Raw genomic sequence first — 22,800 nt, 5'->3', positions numbered from 1 at the left:
CAAAGCACCAAGAGTTTTATTTGCAAATAGACTTTTTAAAAGCCCAACAAAGCACAAAAAGTCTTGTGCATGTTGCTAGGGTGTGTATATTTGCAAGTGTATCTTATACAATCAATTTTTGTTGAAACTCTCAGAAGAGGAAGTATCGTACACCCACATTAAACTAATCTTCCCACTACAAATGAGAAATGCAAGTTGCTGTTTACTGATTTTTTTAAATTATTAAACAAACTCCTTCTGTGACAGACTGGGATCTTTGGTAAATTTTGGCTTGTCTTCAAAAAGAAATAATGTTAGTACAGCCAATATCAGGTGTCTCATCTATTTTATTAATTGAAAAAGATATGGTGCTTTTCCTATTAACGCCTGATCATCTTTCAGGAGATGCTAGATTTGGCTGGTTTGGGGGAAAATATGATGAATCAGTGGATGAGCTTTGTATAGTCTACAATATTTCTTTGTTTTCAGATTCTTGTGGGTCAAAATTATATTGATTATGATTCTGGTCATTTTTATTTCCTGTCCTTAATGGAAATTTCAGTTGAAAAATGTCAGCTGGTAACCACCAGATTATTTTGATCAATTCTACATTTTAGAATTGAGTAGTGACTCTATTGTTCCCTTGGACTACTGGATCCTCCAGCTGAAGCTGAGAAAGTGGACATAAATGGCCCAATACCTCTCCCACTATATCAATGCCAAAACTCTCAATAATTTCAATGGATCCAGGATTAGACAAAAAGAAATTTGTAGAATCCATCAAATCCATCTACTATAATTTCACTACTAGTATACATGCAAGATATACATACAAAGAAAAAAAGCACAGTGCTTTCGGTTAGTATGTTTTAAAAATCAGGTATCCTAGAATATGGAATAAAAGCACCTGTTTCTGTTTTATACTACAGACTTTTTGTTGGTTTTGTGCACATCACTGACAAAAAAATCTTTTTCAAGTTTATAAGTAACTTCTCAAGAATATTTTCTTACACGTCTTCCACTCGAACTCGTTGATAATCAGAAAAAATGGCTCCTACAGAGACACCTTCCACTCCTTCCTTGTCCTTAGGGAAAAAAAAAGAAAAGAATAATAATGTTATAAATACGTTAATGCACATACTCATCGGCAGACTGGAGATTCAGAAATATACAATACTTCACTTTGAAAACCAACCAGAAAGGGTGGATCCTTTTCTCAGTACATAGTATTTAAAAAAAAAAACAAATAGTCTGCAAGGCAGATCTACTCCATGGATACTACTCCAACCTCAGAGGGAGCAGTACTCTGCTACCTTAGTACCACTACTCTACAAAGGAAATATCCAGTGTATCTGCAAAGCATCAGGCCCTACCCTGCAACCCGTTCCTGAAACTTCTACCACCATTCAGTGTAGCTGCTCTGGTTCCATTATGCCTGGTACCCTCCATTCCAACAGGAGAAAGGCAGGATTTGCCATTTTGCCCCTCAGAGCACAAATGAAGGCTTATTATGTTCCTCCCTCCTACAATCTATGCTGAGATGTTTTTCACCATGGAGGAAGTGTCTGAGGATTCCTAATGATTTTTCTCTAATTTAAATTCTTTGCTCTTCTGCCACACAAGGTCCTATGCCACAACAATGAATCTCAGCAACCTGGGAAAAACTATACAGCCAGTTATTACTTTACTTAAAACAGGTCTCTGTCACCCTAAGGAAAATCATTCCATTGACAAACAAATCTTATCAAGATATAGTGGTCACCATTAAACAGTATTTTCCAATGTTTATGACAAAGTGGAGTGTGCGATTATGATGTTTTTTCCATACACAGAACAGTAGGTATCTGTGGTATCTGTGAGCAACTGTTGACTTTGATAGCTTCTGTTATAAAACAGATTTTCTGGGTTGTTTTCCCATATGATCATTGTTTCTGGATTTAATTACTTAAGCTTTTTTTTGCAATTTTTTTGCAAATAGATTAGAAAATATTACATTTTAAAATGAACATACTTTTAAAATGATTCATTGGAAGCATCTGTTTTTTTTATTTTTTTTTATCTTGAGTTCAAATCAGAACCAATTTACTGGAACAGAAGTAGCATTCTTCTTGCTAAATTTTCACCCAGTAAAACTGACTTGAGCTTAATTAGTTTTCCTGCCATGGCTGATCATGGCTTTAAGGTGTAATTTCTCCTCTGAGGTTGTTCTGCCTTGTACCAATCCTGTGAAGTCTGCAGCAAGACTTTCTCACAAAACTTTCATCTATATACCTATCCATATATGTATCTCAGAATGAAATTGGTCTTTTTTTTGTCATGACATTCAATTGCAAACTCAGTCAGTTCCTTATCAGTAATTACCCCCCAAGTCACCTGCTTCATAACTATTTTTAGATAACAATTCCCTGTTTTATCCCTGTGCTGCATTATCCTTTCCTTCGTGTATTATTTTATACTTCTTTATATTAATTCTCATCTCGTACCAGTCCAACCAAATTCCCAAGCTGTTCATATCCAACTGTATTTTTGATTGAAAATCCTCTCTATTTGTCATAACTCCTAGCTGTATCATCTGCAAATTTGATCACTGTTGAATTTACATTCTCCTTCAGGTCATTAATGAATGCTGAATAATACTGATCTCAATACCAAGCTCTATATGGGATTCCACGTGATGCTTCTGCACATTCTGAAGTAATACTATTGATAATAAGTTATGATATCTTATCTGTCAGCAGTTCATTATCCATTGATATTATTATCCAGACAATACTCCTCCTGCTTCTCTTTGAGATGCCTGTACAATACTAAGTCAAAGGACATTTAAAAATACAGATAAATTACATCCACTGTACTTCCCTTGACCACCCAGTCCATTACTATATTTAAAAAGAAAAAGAAAAAGAGTAATCAAGCTAAGATCAAGCTAAGCAGAATTGTCTCTGAATAGAATTCTTTACAAAATTTTCCATGGAGCTTTCTTGGGTCTTTTTAAGTGTATACTATACATTTGAAAGCTTTTCTCCAGTATTTCTTTGTTCTGTTTGTCTTTGACATGTGAGATACTTGTACTGCTATTAGTAATATTAGTAACACTTATATATTGGATTGCCAGGAGTCCAGTTTTGGACTGGAATACCCAGTCGAAAAGGGACCCTGGTGCCCCAGTCAGCACTGCCAACTGCGCTGTAAAAAATACAGTCGGCGGTGCAGTGGGGGCCACAGCTAAGGCAGGCTCCCTGCCTGCTCTAGCTCCGCATGGCTCCTGGAAGCAGCTGCCAAGTCCCTGCAGCCCCGAGGTGCATGGGTAGCCAGGGAGGCTCCACGTGCTGCCCCCGCCCTGAGAGCCAGCTCTGCAGCTCGCATTGGTGGGAACCGTGACCATTGGCTGGGAGCCGCAGTAAGCACTGCCAGGACACCACACCCCTCCTGCACCCCAACCCCTTGCCTCACCCCCAGATTTCCTCCTACACCCAAACTCCATCATGGAGCCCACACCTCCCCCCCAACACCCTGCCCCAGTCCCCTCCTGCACCCCAAATCCTTCATCCCCAGAGCGCCACTCCCCCCAAGCTGAAGCCCGCACTCCAGTCCCCTTTCCCAGCCAGGAGCCCTCTCCTAATTTCTGGCCCCACTTGGAGCCCATACCCCCACTACCCAAACCCCCTGCCCCAGCCCAGAACCCTCTCCTGCACCCCAATCCCTCATCCCTGGCCCCACCCTGGAGCCCACATCCCGAGCCAGAGCCCTCAGCCGCCTTCCACATTCCAACTCTCTGTCCCAGCCCAGTGTAAGTGAGTGAGGGTGGGGGAGAGTGAGCGATGGAGGGACAGAGCGAGCGGGGCGGGGCCTCGGGAAGGGGTAGGGTTGCTTGGTTTTGTGTGATTAGAAAGTTGGCAATCCGACTTGTATAGCACAGTCAGGTTCAAAGCACTTTATAAAACAATATAACTATTCACATAACAAATTTGTTAGGTACAGCAGCTAAGTATTATTCTGTATATCTACACTTTATGTAAATAGTATATGCTTCGCATTAGCATTACTTAGTTATAAAATAGGCTATGCAGTTTAAGTATGCAGTTTAAGTATATTAATACACTTCTCAAAAGATTTAAGTTCACTTAGCCTTCATGCTTGTGCCTTATACACATCCATGGAGTATTAATAGATCAGTGACCTATTGAACAAAATGTGAATGATGCCACTATAATTCATGTCGCTCATTACCACTTTTAGAACCAGATTTTCTCTTTATCCATGTGCCATTATTTTATGAAAATCATTGTATGTTGTGAAGTGAGAGTTTTCCATTTTCATTAATATTCTTGAAGTTTTCAGTGACCATTTCTAACTGTACCATGTTTTTAACTGAAAACACCTGAGTGAATTGTTCTGTCTGAAACTCCAAAAACAAAAATATTTACAATAAACTAAGGCTTTGCAATCACATTTTAGACATTAGCTCTAGAAAGCAAAGAAAATATCAGTGATGTGTATCCAAAGCCTGACTTCTAACTATTAATTATTAGCACTATGAATGAATGAATGAATGAATGATACACTATCATCCTCATTCTAATTACTGTGTATTTCTACTTCTGACCCAGCCACTGAGATGTATTTAGACATGACTTACTCTCTACAATATGGCAAAACTGCACAACAACAAGCTATTGACTTTATATTCTGGCTGAATTTATTCTTGGCTCGTCACTGTTTTGTTTCACCTTTATCAATTTTTCTGGAATTACGGTATATAGTGCCAATGAAGGCATAAAATATACGCAAGTACACTGTATAAACAAATATTCATCCTAAATTCCTATTTCATGATTCACACTACTCTATTATTTCCAAAGTATAGTAGATATAATGGACCTGATCTAGATATCCAACTATATTGGTGGCATCTCTGCTTATATGAAATATTATCGAACAGCAGCAATGCTTTTCCCCAGTAACAGTCATCTATTACTCTGGCTGCTGAAATTGCAGTATGTGATATCATATGTTAATAAAAAAATAATGTAGTGCGCTACAAGACGTGGCATAAAATGGATATTAAATACAGGATTCAATCAAAAAGTACAGTGAATAAGGACAATTTAAGAAGAGTTTATCAAGAAGTTAATTAGTTAGTAACCATCTAGTCACAGCCTAGCTTCCTTCCTTCATATTTTAGGGACCTGAATTTACAGAATTTGAGATTTTCAGGTATAGAACCTTTACAGTTCTCCTGTATCACCTCACATCAGGAGATTTATTCTCAACTGTCTTCCAAAACATTTAATACAATCTCAATAATGAACATTTTATGTACATGTTTGCCAATCTCCAACATATTGTTCTGTATGGAACTACACAGTAGCATATATTTCCCTTAATCCAATACAGCAGACTACTAGTAATGGAAACATTTAAGCAGTTACTAGTGCCTTACAGAATAATAAATTAATCAGGTTGCTAATGTATACATTTGGGATTATTGATGACAAAAGTTTCAAGGTAACCACATTTCTATACCATTAGTAGAAGTAGTACAGTATTACCGTAGCATCTAGGAGTCCTAGTCATGGATCAGGACCCCCTTGTACTAGGCACTGTACAAACACAGAACCAAAAGGTAGATCCTACTCCAAAGATTTTAAAATCTAAGTGTACGACAAGAGATGAAGACAGATAGACTGGGATGCATAAAGAAACAATGAAACAACCAGTGGCAACTCTGACAAGTGCCAGCTCTACAGGATTAAGAAAGAGAGAACTAGAGGAAACTTAACAGGAGCCAAAACTATTTATCTGCTTTAAAAAAAAAAAGGCAGACACAAACAAACAGTCAGCTGAAAAAATGGCTGCTGGAGGGCTGGAGCTGTTTGTCTTTGCCAGATTAAAAGGGCCAGTCCCATAAAAGCATGAGAAAGGAGAAAAAGTTACCATACAATAAGAAAAGGAGTACTCGTGGCACCTTAGAGACTAACAAATTTGAGCATAAGCTTTCGTGAGCTACAGCTCACTTCATCCGATGCATCGGATGAAGTGAGCTGTAGCTCACAAAAGCTTATGCTCAAATAAATTTGTTACTCTCTAACGTGCCACAAGTACTCCTTTTCTTTTTGTGAATACAGACTAACACGGATGCTACTCTGAAACTTACCATACAATGACAACCCTACACTATGAAGCCCCACTAGGAAGCAGGCAATCACCAAGAAAATATCTGTGAAAATAGCTGTTGTACATGAACACTACACCATACATCCTAAATGAGAAACTATGAAAGGTAGGCTGATAGACTATTATGTCAGACACTGCCACTAGTTAACATGTATATGTATGTTAGACACACAGGAATTGTATAATATAGCGTTAGCATATAAAGATACATACTCATAGCCACTTTAACAGTGTGAGGAATTATAAAGCTGTCAGAAAAGGTGCTGGAAATAAACTGGGAATATACAACCTGCTTGGTCAGACATGGGATTGAGTCTGAAAATACAAATATTATCAATAGAAAAGATCAAGAAAAGTTTACTCAACTTTAAAGTTCAGATGTTAGAAAAATTACTACAATTGCTTCTCCCTCAACAAATCAAATCCCTATGTGTGTTCAAAGTTGTATCTGCTCACTATAGTGATCCCTGAAAAACAACTTAGCTAAGAGAAAGTGAACTGATCTCATGTAACATCAACAGAATTGTTAACTATGTTAAAGGCAGTGGTATTACATAAATATGAATGAGGGCAAATTTGGGGCCATAAGATCTTTTACTAGTGATGATGCATGAACCAGAAAAAGCAGATTTACTTTCAGATCTCACATTTGCAGTTATAAAAATCCCAAGATCTTTTTACTTGTAAACAGAGAAAATTTAAAATATTAATTTAAGCCCCACAGTGTCATATTTACCTCGTCAATTATCAGAGAACATCACTTTAAGAGTCTCTAAGAAGCAGAGTGGATTTGATTTAAATCAAATTGATTTAATCATGGATTTCTACATAAAAGTGCATTCTTGTTGGTTGTTATAACCTTAATATATATTCTTCAAAATTCAGATAGATGTAGGTTTCATTTTTAGAAGGTACACACTATACATTTTTAAAGTGATTTATTTTGAACACTTTTCAGATTAGTTTTACAGCTATAGCAGAAAATGAGTGGTTGTTTGGTTATTTCATTTACCAAAGGTAATTGAAGCAGATATTTATGAAGTCACTGGGAGGTGAACTATCTCCAATTCAACACGTTAATCATTAATATTCGGACAATTTTCTTGCCATGCTGTATTAGGAGAACATCACCAGACAGACATTTAAGTTGTTTTATTTAACTAAAACAACAATGTTATGTATTCTGGTTTTTCTTCTTCAACAGCAAACATAATATTTTAACAAAACAAGCATATGAATTTTTGAATTTAGTTAAACATTCAAGTTTTTTTTTAATCAGGTTTGTTTTTGTTAAAATTGTTTTTAACTAAAATAGTTAAATGAAATATTTTAAAAAAACAAAAACAAAAATTAAATCGACCATGTCAGCCAGGTCAACATGAGAAACTTAAAATATTGGCTTCTGCAGCTAACTCAGTCGTCTTCACCTTCATTTTCCTGTTTGTTCACAATCTGGAAAAGAAAGCTTTCCTACTTTTTCAGGTCCCAAACGATCTTTCAATTCGGAATGAATTAGTCCAAAGGAAGAAAATATTCTTTCTACATCGGCAGAAGAAGCTACTGCTGTTATATTATTAGATCATCACTTCAACAGTCTCTGAATCCAAGTACTTAAGTGACTTCCACCAGTTCACTGGTGTGACTTTTTTTAAAACATCATCAGCGAACATATTTCTTGAATGGTTCTTATTCCCAAACTGGGTCTCTTTTACGCCTGTTGCCATCATAGGTTTTCCCTTCTGGTAAGAGAATGGTATGGTAGATCTTAAATCAACGAAGGCTACACTCAGAAAGACCTCAAGACTTATGGAATATTCTGCTCAAACAGTTTCACTTTTGTTTCTACTGCCTGTCCCTCCCTTCTCACATTTATCTCAAGACAACTTCTTCTTGTCCAGATCTTTTCCGCCCCCAACAATTTTCTAGTCATCGAAATTTTTGAAACTTCGCACTTTTAGAGAGAGCTAAGGGATTGACTCTGTGTACACAATTTTGCAGAGGGACAATAGGGTTGAGGTCTGTTATTTCTCACCTCTGTGTATTATTTATTTATTTAAAACATTTTTGCTGTTAACAAGCATGTTATCTCTGGAGACACAAATCCACAGTTTGAGAACTGTAAAACTAAGCATCTCTGATGGTATCTTCTAGACTGAACACTGAGTCCCATTGGGTATATAGAAAGATTAACCTATACAGAAGCCTCTGGAGCCCCATAAAATTAGGTCCCTTATCCATGAACTATTGGAACTCATTTACAAAACTCTTCTTAAACGTTACATGAATATATTGTCCCATATTATAGAATTAGAATTTTAATCCCTATTCATGATGAGACATCTTTGAGCTATAATGTACCTTAATTAAAACTATCTTTAGATAGGTTTTTTCCTCAAAAAGCATTTTATCAAAAAAATCCAATTTAAATTTAAAAAATGATTTTTTTTTTATTTTTTAAAATAATCGTTGATTTTTATCCATCCTGCTAAGAAGACTCAACAAGTCAAAAGCATAGACAGATATTCTAAACTGCAGAATTGGTAGTTTAATAACTTTTTACATTATGCATGTTTAATTATAAATTAAAGGAACAAATTCTTTTCCCTTTTACATCTGTAAAGGGTTATAAGACAAAGAGTAGAATCTTTTCAGTAATGTGAGCAGATATGGCTTTGAATACACACACAGAGAGAAGAAATTATAACCTGGCCAGTTCTCAAGAAACAAATGACTTTGGCTTACCAGCACCTTCTCAACAAGTTTGCCCCCAGTTCAGAGTTTGGAGTCAAAACTAATACCACTAAACCTCTGCCCACATCTCTTTCACAATTACATTGGTACACAAGACAAGATCCGATCCGCCAGGGGCTTTCCCTGAACAAGCGGCGGACAGGCTTTGAGAACCACTGATCTAGATGGTCTATTGTTTAAGAGAAATAAACACCTGGGGGAAGGCAGTAAGATGTTGCAGTAGGCCCCAAAATCCTCTGAGATAAGAGAGAAATGAAGCATGGGAAATTCAAAGAACTGGCTAGATCAATAACCTCAGTGAGGAGGTCAGCCCTCCAAACATCCCTCTTAGAATCTTACTGGTTCATCCCTTCCTCTGCAAACATTAACAAGTGGGGGAAAGAAAGAATGTCTTCTTCCACCTGCAGCTAGGCAGGAGACGATGCCCATTCTTCTCATAAAAGGCCTTGCCATGTGATCCTCTTCACAGACTTCAGATTAAGCAACTGCAACCCACTCTTCTGGTGGCTGAAAGTGAAGGCCACATAAGCACACCTGTTCGTACAACATTCAGCAGCCCTTCTCCAACGCCAAGCAGGCTGGTGTGTATATCAAACTACTGATAATACTCATAATAGTGGCTACTCATTCAATTCCAGACCCAATTCAAAGTCCTTTAATTGATCACAACCCCTTTTTGACTGCTGGGGGCAGAGGTCCCTAAGATATGGAACTTAATGATGAGAAGAGAAGAGAAGAGAAGAGAAGAGAAGAGAAGAGAAGAGAAGAGAAGAGAAGAGATTGAATGTGGCCATTATCAGATCAGAATGCAATGGACATGCTAAAAATAAGTGACTTACATATATTATATTCCTAATCGATCTGTGTGAAGTAGGCAGGAAATTAAACTTCATTATGAAATCAAATTTTCTGCTGGCCTACCTCCACTGTAGTCAATAAAATTTGGCTCTATTTTTTTGGTTGACTTTTACAACTGCCCATGCATGTGTAATTTAAGTCTCTCAGATTTTCTTCAGTTTCACAGCATCACCAAAATGTTCCTTCACAGGAGCTGCATGTGCATCTTGTAGAGCAAATATAGCTGTGAAGCTGCCAATGTGAGAGGAGATTAACACCTTCAACAAATATGCTGATAACTAATGGCAGTTGGTGGGTAATCTGACTTTATCTACAGTCCCATTAGCATGACTTACTCATAAAGGACCACGGTCCTGATCCTACCTGGCGTGGAGCATTCACTGAATTCAAAATGCCCAGCATTACTCAGAATCAAGTCCTACAATCATTTCTCCTGTTATGAATGATTCTTACATCACTGTGAGAGTTTATTACATTAATTTGCTATTTTTGTTTTATGTATTGTGCAAATGCAGAATCTACTTTTGTCATTTGTTGTTGACTAGTCAATTAGAATTTAGATTAAGTTCCATCTTGCATCCTTCCCCATGATAAAATATACTGAAGAGCAATAATTTTATCCAGTAGGCAATTTTACAGCACCAATCATTTTTCCTCAACAAACTGTAATTAAATATGGATATTATTAATGGTATAATTTTTCTTACAAATATGGAACACAGAAGACGTACAGAAAATGTAATAAATATTAACAATTCCATGTCTTTTGTGGACCTACTTTTTCTTATCTTATAGTAGAGAACAGATGAAGTATGAGGGATATCTAAAACAACAACAAAAAAACCCCAAAGTTCAAAAGAAAATTAAAATTGGTTCTAGTTATAATTGAAATACTGACTACTGCTTGGATCTGCAATGCTATTATTCCATATTCCCCTAGCAGCACTGAAACTGAAGCTAAATCAAAACTTAAAGACATGATAGAAATCAGAAAAAGAACCACACTTCTTCTTTGCGTACGCATATGTGACATGCATTTATCACCGAATTCGGTCCGCTGATTGGATCATTAGCTTCCCAGCTTGGGTAAGGTACTGACGGGGAGTGTGACATGAACGCTGATCCATGCCCCCAGAACCACACTCAGGAGTCTGATCTCCCATTCAAATACACAATAACATCACTATTCAAGACAAAGTCTATCTATCTAACTTGTTGGTTTGCAAATTATTCTATCTAATTGATTGGCCCATAGAACACTAGCTGGTAGTATAGAATCATAGAATCATAGAATATCAGGGTTGGAAGGGACCCCAGAAGGTCATCTAGTCCAACCCCCTGCTCAAAGCAGGACCAAGTCCCAGTTAAATCATCCCAGCCAGGGCTTTGTCAAGCCTGACCTTAAAAACCTCTAAGGAAGGAGATTCTACCACCTCCCTAGGTAACGCATTCCAGTGTTTCACCACCCTCTTAGTGAAAAAGTTTTTCCTAATATCCAATCTAAACCTCCCCCATTGCAACTTGAGACCATTACTCCTCGTTCTGTCATCTGCTACCATTGAGAACAGTCTAGAGCCATCCTCTTTGAAACCCCCTTTCAGGTAGTTGAAAGCAGCTATCAAATCCCCCCTCATTCTTCTCTTCTGCAGACTAAACAATCCCAGCTCCCTCAGCCTCTCCTCATAAGTCATGTGCTCTAGACCCCTAATCATTTTCGTTGCCCTTCGTTGTACTCTTTCCAATTTATCCACATCCTTCCTGTAGTGTGGGGCCCAAAACTGGACACAGTACTCCAGATGAGGCCTCACCAGTGTCGAATAGAGGGGAACGATCACGTCCCTCGATCTGCTCGCTATGCCCCTACTTATACATCCCAAAATGCCATTGGCCTTCTTGGCAACAAGGGCACACTGCTGACTCATATCCAGCTTCTCGTCCACTGTCACCCCTAGGTCCTTTTCCGCAGAACTGCTGTCGAGCCATTCAGTCCCTAGTCTGTAGCGGTGCATTGGATTCTTCCATCCTAAGTGCAGGACCCTGCACTTATCCTTATTGAACCTCATTAGATTTCTTTTGGCCCAATCCTCCAATTTGTCTAGGTCCTTCTGTATCCTATCCCTCCCCTCCAGCGTATCTACCACTCCTCCCAGTTTAGTATCATCCGCAAATTTGCTGAGAGTGCAATCCACACCATCCTCCAGATCATTTATGTCTGTCAATAGTCAATAGTATGTCAATAGCTGGCTGGTCACAGGGTTCTGACTTCTCTCCTTGTTTCCAACTGTCTATATAGACCTCTGGGCTCTTCACTGTAAAGAAGAGCCTGTAAAAGCAGTTGAGCATGAGAAGGAGCTAGCCTAGCTACTTGTACTAAGGGCTGCTTCTACAGAGGAGAAGGAGTTGTAGTTGCCCAGACACCTGACCTATCAGTGGGAAAGGAATGTCCATGGGAAAAAGAAATGATGCAACCAGTAACTATATCTAGGGTAGCAGAGAGACAACAGGGCAAGGTGACTGAGCAGCATGTAGAGGGGAGCCAAATAACAGGTAAGTACATACAGAGGAAGTAGGATGACCAGATAGCAAGTGTGAAAAACTGGGACAGGGTGTGGGGGTAATAGGTGCCTATGTAAGAAAAAGCCCCATATATCAGTCCTATAAAATCAGGACATCTGGTTACCCTAAGAGGAAGACAAGGACCTAGCAACAGGTAGGCAGTAGAAATGAAGAAAAGAAGAACATGCTGCACTGAATAGCAAAAATAGAAAATATGAGTATTTTTTTTTCAAAAAGAACAAACACATCACATTAAAGACAGGTAAAAATTCAAATCCTTTCCTACATTACTTTTCTATGGAAGAAATTACTGTAACTGCCACAGATATGTTCTGCATCCCTGCAAATATGAATGGCAGGAAAAACGATCTACCCCTGTGTTCCACACTATGAAATACTTTGAGAATACCTGGATGTACATACTTTGCAGGCAACCAACACTGTAGTTTCAAGGCACTGAACTAAACCAGAAGTCAAGTCATTCAATATGGTTCATTTTTGGTATGTAACGGAGCACATATGAGAGGAGGATTGGGCCCTAAATGTAATCACCTAAAAAAGACCACGTTATGATGATATAAAACAAACAAGTTTCAACTTCAAATATAAGTAGTAGAGATCATCCCATTCCTTTTTATTTGTTTTTCAAACATAATTTTGATTGAATGAATTTCTAATGTGTATTAAAGCTGATCTGATCACAGGCTGAATAAAAAAACACAGAAATGTTTCAATTACTTAGCAGAACAGTAAAATTTTCCTCATTAAATGATTAGTTGAAGATGTCCAATAATATAGCTTTACATTCTGAAAATTAAAGCAAGGTCTAACCAGACCTTTACTTTTAATGATTCCAGTAGTGCACTAATTAATTGACTATTAAGGAGTATTCTATGCATTAGTGGGTTTGCAAGTTAGATGCAGCATCTAGTTCGGCAGCGAACCAGCGGAGCAGCGGGGACAGCAGAGCAGCTCACAGCAGGAGTTTGCCTGGGACTGGTAAGTACCGAGTGTGTGTGTTTGCTTGCTGAGGAAGTATCCGAGCGTGTGTTTGCTGGGAGGGAGCCTGAGTGAGTGTCTGATTGGCTGCTAGCCTGCAGGGGGCGGGCATTAGGGTGTCTGTGTGTTTGCGTCAGGGAAGCCTGGCTGTTTAAAAATAGCCGGAGCCTCGCGAACCAGCTGAGCGGCAGCGACCAGCGGAGCAGCGGGGACAGCAGAGCAGCTCACAGCAGGAGTTTGCCTGGGACTGGTAAGTATCCGAGTGTGTGTGTTTGCTTGCTGAGGAAGTATCCGAGCGTGTGTTTGCTGGGAGGGAGCCTGAGTGAGTGTCTGATTGGCTGCTAGCCTGCAGGGGGCGGGCATTAGGGTGTCTGTGTGTTTGCGTCAGGGAAGCCTGGCTGTTTAAAAATAGCCGGAGCCTCGCGAACCAGCTGAGCGGCAGCGAACCAGCGGAGCAGCGGGGACAGCAGAGCAGCTCACAGCAGGAGTTTGCCTGGGACTGGTAAGTATCCGAGTGTGTGTGTTTGCTTGCTGAGGAAGTATCCGAGCGTGTGTTTGCTGGGAGGGAGCCTGAGTGAGTGTCTGATTGGCTGCTAGCCTGCAGGGGGCGGGCATTAGGGTGTCTGTGTGTTTGCGTCAGGGAAGCCTGGCTGTTTAAAAATAGCCGGAGCCTCGCGAACCAGCTGAGCGGCAGCGAACCAGCGGAGCAGCGGGGACAGCAGAGCAGCTCACAGCAGGAGTTTGCCTGGGACTGGTAAGTATCCGAGTGTGTGTGTTTGCTTGCTGAGGAAGTATCCGAGCGTGTGTTTGCTGGGAGGGAGCCTGAGTGAGTGTCTGATTGGCTGCTAGCCTGCAGGGGGCGGGCATTAGGGTGTCTGTGTGTTTGCGTCAGGGAAGCCTGGCTGTTTAAAAATAGCCGGAGCCTCGCGAACCAGCTGAGCGGCAGCGAACCAGCGGAGCAGCGGGGACAGCAGAGCAGCTCACAGCAGGAGTTTGCCTGGGACTGGTAAGTATCCGAGTGTGTGTGTTTGCTTGCTGAGGAAGTATCCGAGCGTGTGTTTGCTGGGAGGGAGCCTGAGTGAGTGTCTGATTGGCGCTAGCCTGCAGGGGGCGGGCATTAGGGTGTCTGTGTGTTTGCGTCAGGGAAGCCTGGCTGTTTAAAAATAGCCGGAGCCTCGCGAACCAGCTGAGCGGCAGCGGAGCAGCGGAGCAGCGGGGACAGCAGAGCAGCTCACAGCAGGAGTTTGCCTGGGAGTTCGCCTGGAGTGAGCCCATTGAGGCTTACATCTTGCCAACGTCTCTGAGGAAGCTCCGTAGTAGGTAGGTGATATGGAAGGGGGGAATTCAGCTGTTGTGACCTGCACTGGATGTGCCATGTTTGTCTTTCTTCCACAGGACAGAAGCGACTTTGTCTGTACAAAGTGCAAGCTGGTCTCCATATTGGAAGAGAAGATTGAAGGTCTGGAGCAACAGGTAACGACCCTGCGTTGTATCGAGAGACTGAGGATTTTCTGGACCAAACTCAGGATAGCCTTCTAGGGGCACAAAGCTCTAAAGATGTAGAGCAGGTTGCACAGAGGAGCCAAGAGGCCAGTGAAGAAGCTTGGCAACATGTGACCTCCAGAAGAGGTAAGCGGAATGTCCGGGTTCCAGTAACACAGACACAGGTAACTAACCGCTTTCATGTTCTCTCCACAGGTACCAATGCGGAGAGTGGACCAGATGATATGTCTGGGGGGAGAAAGCAGAAGGAGACTCCGCTGGTTGGGAGGCATGAGATGCGATGTCCTGAGGTTGGGGGTTCCACGACCACCACTCCCAAGAGGAGAAGGCGGGTGGTGGTGGTCGGGGACTCTCTCCTCCGGGGGACTGAGTCATCTATCTGCCGCCCTGACCGGGAAAACCGAGAAGTCTGCTGCTTGCCAGGGGCTAAGATTCGTGATGTGACGGAGAGACTGCCGAGACTCATCAAGCCCTCGGATCGCTACCCCTTCCTGCTTCTCCACGTGGGCACCAATGATACTGCCAAGAATGACCTTGAGCGGATCACTGCGGACTATGTGGCTCTGGGAAGAAGGATAAAGGAGTTGGAGGCGCAAGTGGTGTTCTCGTCCATCCTCCCCGTGGAAGGAAAAGGCCTGGGTAGGGACCGTCGAATCGTGGAGGTCAACGAATGGCTACGCAGGTGGTGTCGGAGAGAAGGCTTTGGATTCTTTGACCATGGGATGGTGTTCCATGAAGGAGGAGTGCTGGGCAGAGACGGGCTCCATCTTACGAAGAGAGGGAAGAACATCTTTGCCAGCAGGCTGGCTAACCTAGTGAGGAGGGCTTAAACTAGGTTCACCGGGGGAAGGAGACCAAAGCCCTGAGGTAAGTGGGAAAGCGGGATACCGGGAGGAAGCACAGGCAGGAAGGTCTGTGAGGGGAGGGCTCCTGCCTCATACTGGGAATGAGGGGCGATCAACAGGTTATCTCAAGTGCTTATATACAAATGCACAAAGCCTTGGAAACAAGCAGGGAGAACTGGAGGTCCTGGTGATGTCAAGGAATTATGACGTGATTGGAATAACAGAGACTTGGTGGGATAACTCACATGACTGGAGTACAGTCATGGATGGTTATAAACTGTTCAGGAAGGACAGGCAGGGCAGAAAAGGTGGGGGAGTAGCACTGTATGTAAGGGAGCAGTATGACTGCTCAGAGCTCCGGTACGAAACTGTGGAAAAACCTGAGTGTCTCTGGATTAAGTTTAGAAGTGTGTGCAACAAGAGTGATGTCATGGTGGGAGTCTGCTATAGACCACCGGACCAGGGGGATGAGGTGGATGAGGCTTTCTTCCGGCAACTCACGGAAGCTACTAGATCGCATGCCCTGATTCTCATGGGTGACTTTAATTTTCCTGATATCTGCTGGGAGAGCAATACAGCGGTGCATAGACAATCCAGGAAGTTTTTGGAAAGCGTAGGGGACAATTTCCTGGTGCAAGTGCTAGGGGAGCCAACTAGGGGGAGCGCTTTTCTTGACCTGCTGCTCACAAACCGGGTAGAATTAGTGGGGGAAGCAAAAGTGGATGGGAATCTGGGAGGCAGTGACCATGAGTTGGTTGAGTTCAGGATCCTGACGCAGGGAAGAAAGGTAAGCAGCAGGATACGGACCCTGGACTTCAGGAAAGCAGACTTTGACTCCCTCAGGGAACAGATGGCCAGGATCCCCTGGGGGACTAACATGAAAGGGAAGGGAGTCCAGGAGAGCTGGCTGTATTTCAAGGAATCCCTGTTGAGGTTACAGGGACAAACCATCCCGATGAGTCAAAGAATAGTAAATATGGCAGGCGACCAGCTTGGCTTAATGGTGAAATCCTAGCGGATCTTAAACATAAAAAAGAAGCTTACAAGAAGTGGAAGCTTGGACATATGACCAGGGAAGAGTATAAAAATATTGCTCGGGCATGTAGGAAAGATATCAGGAGGGCCAAATCGCACCTGGAGCTGCAGCTAGCAAGAGATGTCAAGAGTAACAAGAAGGGTTTCTTCAGGTATGTTGGCAACAAGAAGAAAGCCAAGGAAAGTGTGGGCCCCTTACTGAATGAGGGAGGCAAGCTAGTGACAGAGGATGTGGAAAAAGCTAATGTACTCAATGCTTTTTTTGCCTCTGTTTTCACTAACAAGGTCAGCTCCCAGACTGCTGTGCTGGGCAACACAAAATGGGGAAGAGATGGCCAGCCCTCTGTAGAGATAGAGGTGGTTAGGGACTATTTAGAAAAGCTGGACGTGCACAAGTCCATGGGGCCGGACGAATTGCATCCGAGAGTGCTGAAGGAATTGGCGGCTGTGATTGCAGAGCCCTTGGCCATTATCTTTGAAAACTCGTGGCGAACGGGGGAAGTCCCGGATGACTGGAAAAAGGCTAATGTAGTGCCCATCTTTAAAAAAGGGAAGAAGGAGGATCCTGGGAACTACAGGCCGGTCAGCCTCACCTCAGTCCCTGGAAAAATCATGGAGCAGGTCCTCAAAGAATCAATCCTGAAGCACTTAGAGGAGAGGAAGTGATCAGGAACAGTCAGCATGGATTCACCAAGGGAAGGTCATGCCTGACTAATCTAATCGCCTTTTATGATGAGATTACTGGTTCTGTGGATGAAGGGAAAGCAGTGGATGTATTGTTTCTTGACTTTAGCAAAGCTTTTGACACGGTCTCCCACAGCATTCTTGTCAGCAAGTTAAGGAAGTATGGGCTGGATGAATGCACTATAAGGTGGGTAGAAAGCTGGCTAGATTGTCGGGCTCAACGGGTAGTGATCAATGGCTCCATGTCTAGTTGGCAGCCGGTGTCAAGTGGAGTGCCCCAGGGGTCGGTCCTGGGGCCCGTTTTGTTCAATATCTTCATAAATGATCTGGAGGATGGTGTGGATTGCACTCTCAGCAAATTTGCGGATGATACTAAACTGGAAGGAGTGGTAGATACGCTGGAGGGGAGGGATAGGATACAGAAGGACCTAGACAAATTGGAGGATTGGGCCAAAAGAAATCTAATGAGGTTCAATAAGGATAAATGCAGGGTCCTGCACTTAGGATGGAAGAATCCAATGCACCGCTACAGACTAGGGACCGAATGGCTCGGCAGCAGTTCTGCGGAAAAGGACCTAGGGGTGACAGTGGACGAGAAGCTGGATATGAGTCAGCAGTGTGCCCTTGTTGCCAAGAAGGCCAATGGCATTTTGGGATGTATAAGTAGGGGCATAGCGAGCAGATCGAGGGACGTGATCGTTCCCCTCTATTCGACACTGGTGAGGCCTCATCTGGAGTACTGTGTCCAGTTTTGGGCCCCACACTACAGGAAGGATGTGGATAAATTGGAAAGAGTACAACGAAGGGCAACGAAAATGATTAGGGGTCTAGAGCACATGACTTATGAGGAGAGGCTGAGGGAGCTGGGATTGTTTAGTCTGCAGAAGAGAAGAATGAGGGGGGATTTGATAGCTGCTTTCAACTACCTGAAAGGGGGTTTCAAAGAGGATGGCTCTAGACTGTTCTCAATGGTAGCAGATGACAGAACGAGGAGTAATGGTCTCAAGTTGCAATGGGGGAGGTTTAGATTGGATATTAGGAAAAACTTTTTCACTAAGAGGGTGGTGAAACACTGGAATGCGTTACCTAGGGAGGTGGTAGAATCTCCTTCCTTAGAGGTTTTTAAGGTCAGGCTTGACAAAGCCCTAGCTGGGATGATTTAACTGGGACTTGGTCCTGCTTTGAGCAGGGGGTTGGACTAGATGACCTTCTGGGGTCCCTTCCAACCCTGATATTCTATGATTCTATGATTCTATGATCCACTATTTTACATGTTTTGAAGAATATAAATGTATATGAACACTAGAATGCATAGCTTTATCAGTGCCAACTGAAGGCTTGATCCTGCAACATGCTGAGCTCTCTGCCTCGTTTAATCAAAGCACTGAGGCAATTGCTAATTTTAAGCATTGAAGCAGTCCTTTTGACTTCAGTTAAATTTTGACAAATCAAGACCAGAGGCTGAGCATCTTGCAAGATTGTGCCCTACGTTAAAAAACTATTCTGTCACACTATAAACACCACCAATTTTAATTTACACACCACATGCCCATCATCAGTCTTCTAGATACTTCAGATCCAACTCAGATCAGATATAATTACTTTTACCACATTAGAAGGCATTTCAGTATTTTTTGTTGGAGTTGAATTCCTCTGCAGTACCATTGTTAATTGATATTATGCAGTAAATAATGCTAAATTCTCTTACATTACCTAGGAAATTATGATGATCACTATCCCTGCCTGATCTAATGAAGAGACAGCTTATAAATGATCATCATGTCTGTAACAAACATAACCAACTACTGGTAACACAACCAGAAATTGAAACACTGTCCTCAGTTGTAGTATTATAGTGCATCCATTGCTAGCAGGCTGAGTTACAAAATTAGTCCTACATAAAAATTATAGGTCTCACAATCAGGTGTTTCAAAAGAACAGGTGAAAAGTAAATTATTTGACATTCACAGATTTATAGATTCCAAGGCCAGAAGGGACTGTTTTGATCATCTACCGTGACCGCTGGTACAACATAGACCATAAAACTTCCCCAAAATAATTCCTAGAGCATACTTCTTAGAAAAACATCTTATCTTGATTTAAAAATGATCAGTGATGGAGTATCCACCATGACCCTTGGTAAGTTGTTGGATGACACGGTGCTCTGCAGATGAAAAATTTATGGGTGTGTGTGTGTGTATAAATAAAAACAAGGGGGTAGTTTGTTTGTTAGAAAGAAGTCTTTACCACAGTGAAATAAAAAAGCTTGTTAACTTCCTTCTTTTCAGGAAAAAAATGTTTCTTCTGCTGAATCAAAGAATTGTTTTTCACCTAAGAGGTTTTTCAGTAAAGAGACTTCATAAAAATAACTTTTTGATCTGTCACCGATTGCAAATACAAAGCTGAACTTTTGGGAATACAATTTAGTCATGCAAGTTATTTCTGTGGTCATTAGCAACACTGGATTTCCTTAAATCTTTGAAATTTACCCTTTGGCAAATACCAATCAGGCCCAAACTGGTAGAATTCTTAGAACATTATGTTATAGGGAAAGTAAATAGATGATTAAAGCTTTAAACTACTGAGGTTTAAGGAACTAGACTCAAAAATTTTACTTTTATTTATTTGAAAGCGGTTTCTTGTTGGTTTTAATGTTTTACTGAGTATCAGCAATATAAAGCATTTTAGAAACTCACAAAGGCTGACACCCAGAGCTGTCTGATTAAGTAGTGAGCTTGACACAATCAGCACTAAAAGAAGAAGAGGACTTGTGGCACTTTAGAGACTAACAAATTTATTTGAACACAAGCTTTCGTGAGCTACAGCTCACTTCATTGGATGCATTCAATCTCAGCACTGTGACTGATAAAATCATTATGATAATCCTTTATGTGCTGTTTTACAGTACCAAAAGAAAAACACTGTGTGTAGATACATTACATTGTGCAGTGACTAAATTACAATGAAATTCTATACAGAGACAACATGGGTGCGTTAACATCTTTTATTGGACCAACTTCTGTTGGTCAGAGACAAGCTTTTGAACCTATATCATTTGTGAATTTCTATAGTTACTCAAAATCTGAATATTTTTCAGTTTGAGGATTGTATCTGTTTTACAATACAATAAAGTTACACACACTGCAACCAATACGGTATGAAATACAACAGCTCTTTATTATACTTTTTCAAGAATGTTTTTTTTTCTTTTTTCTAATAAGGTAAAGTTACATTTTCAGGGCTTTCACAGAAAAATTCAAAGAATTATGTAACTAACGAGTATAATCTTTATCTACAGAAATAAATAGTGTTCAAAAATGTTCAGCTATAACAGCTGCCTTGACAGCAGCATCCAAAAGTGTTTCTAATATGCATTTTCCCATCTCCCATGGAAAATTCCCATTTAATTTGCCTTAAGAACACTTACAATATTTTATATCCATATCCTCAACATGAGATGCACGTTCGCAAACAGACTCATAATATTTGAGACTGTGTAAGCACTGTGGGATGAACATTACACTAATATTTTTCCTTAACTCTTCAGTTCTATGTCTCCAGGGGAACAGCTGTACTCTCAACTACATTTAATTTAAAAAAAAAAAACTACATCACCTTTCATGGTATACATGAATACGGGGCATTAACAATATTGTCTCAAAAACAAACTTTCCTTACCTATAATAATTTCCTTACCTATAATATCATCCATCAGATGGGTCTCCACAGTCTTTCATACTACTACCTCTTTCCCCTTCCTTACCAAAACAGATAATACATAGGTCATGTGTGATGAACTGAGGGATCAGTATTTGCTGCAGTGGTATGTGTGACACTAAATTCTTTCCTTACTGATAACCTTTATAGGTTTGCTTCCATATAACGTATAAATGCAGATGATATTTTTATGTATGCAAACGTATAATACATTTTTGAATATAACTGCACCATTCCAGCACAGTTACAATCAGCAGAGATGCTTAAACTGAAAACGTACTCAATTTAAAAGAGAAGTGGCTAGTAAAAGAATAGTCTCTGTAATAAGCCTTCAACTTTAGTCTCCACTCTCATACATTCACCCTATACCCCTGGGATTAAAATGGTTTAGGTGAGTGAACCTTTAGGGTACATTTCAAGACCCATTTATTCAGAGTTCTGAAAAATCTAATCCTGTGCTCCCAACCACTGTATAGTACTTTTTTCTCTCTCTGAATAATAACCCTTTTGTGAAAAATAAGTTACATCATGTATTGTTATGAAACTCCTTTAATACCTAAGCACAACAGTTGGAACTAAGGCCCAAGTGCCACTCTTAAACATGTCAGTTATCTCTGTCCTGAAAGTGATAACAAAAGAGCAGGATAGCTACACGCCAGTCATTAAATGAAAATAAAAGCCATACTAGACCAATCTAAATGGTAGTATAGAGTATATACAGATTATACTATTTCCTAGAATATTTTCCTTTATAAAACACAATAAATATTTTATGACATTTATTTAAACATTACTATTTGAATGGGCAGCCCTTGGTGTGATATTTTGTAGCTGGGGTGAGTGGTCATCTCAAGATTAGACTTCAGGCATTTTGTGGAATCTTACACTGCCAATATTCAGGATTTATTCATTCTGCAGCTAAAGAGAGAATGTCAATGTCAAAGCTACAGCTCACTTCATCGAAAGATTATGCTCTAATAAATTTGTTAAGTCTCTAAGGTGCCACAAGTACTCCTTTTCTTTTTGCGGATACAGACTAACACAGCTGCTACTCTGAAACCTGTCAACTTCTACAGTTATCCATGTGGTATCTTCCAAGATCACTAAAACAAATCACAGTTAGGTTTTTAGTGTCTATTAGGCCAAGTAAAGGCACTGTTACAACACAGTGCTATAAAGACCTCAGTTCAGAAAACACTTGTTTATGCTTTCTTTAACTAGCATGTGCTTCAGTGCTTTCCCGGACTCAAGGCTTAAGAACTCTAAATTTAAACAACAAAATCATTTTTTTTAAAAAGGGGGATGAGGGGAATACAGGAATAAAGGTAAACTATGTTTTGTGTTAACTTTCATACACTGATCTGTATTGGTCTTAATTTACCCTCCTACTTAATTTACCTCAATCTTGCAGAACACTTAGCACATGCTTAACTTTAAGCATAGGCAAAGTCCCACCCACTAGTCAAAGGGCTCTGCTGGACTGAGTCCCTGGCATTGAGAGTAATTTAGCAGCCAAGGAAGCAAACCTGGGAAAGCTTTGAAAAAAGGTTTTAAATTCTCTGTTTATATAACAAAGTAACAAGGAATAGAAAAAAATATACAAAACAATGGGGGAAAGTTTTGATTTCTTTATGTTAGTTTTTCTAGAAGATGGTTAAAATTCCAACTGTTTTCCCATCCCATGATAATTTTTGAG

General features: G+C 40.7%; 1 protein-coding gene across 1 annotated transcript in view; it reads right to left on the bottom strand.

Moving 5' to 3' along the window:
• The window catches only part of DPH6 (diphthamine biosynthesis 6), a 389,640-nt gene that overhangs the window by 270,446 nt on the left and 96,394 nt on the right, over window positions 1-22,800 (bottom strand). Inside the window, 1 exon segment of the mRNA XM_038405768.2 lies at window positions 991-1,064. Within this exon segment, the coding sequence (XP_038261696.1) occupies window positions 991-1,064 (74 nt within the window).

This window comes from Dermochelys coriacea, chromosome 6, assembly GCF_009764565.3.
Source record: "Dermochelys coriacea isolate rDerCor1 chromosome 6, rDerCor1.pri.v4, whole genome shotgun sequence".
Classification (NCBI taxonomy): Eukaryota; Metazoa; Chordata; order Testudines; family Dermochelyidae; genus Dermochelys; species Dermochelys coriacea.
This window is presented reverse-complemented; position numbering and strand designations above follow the sequence as displayed.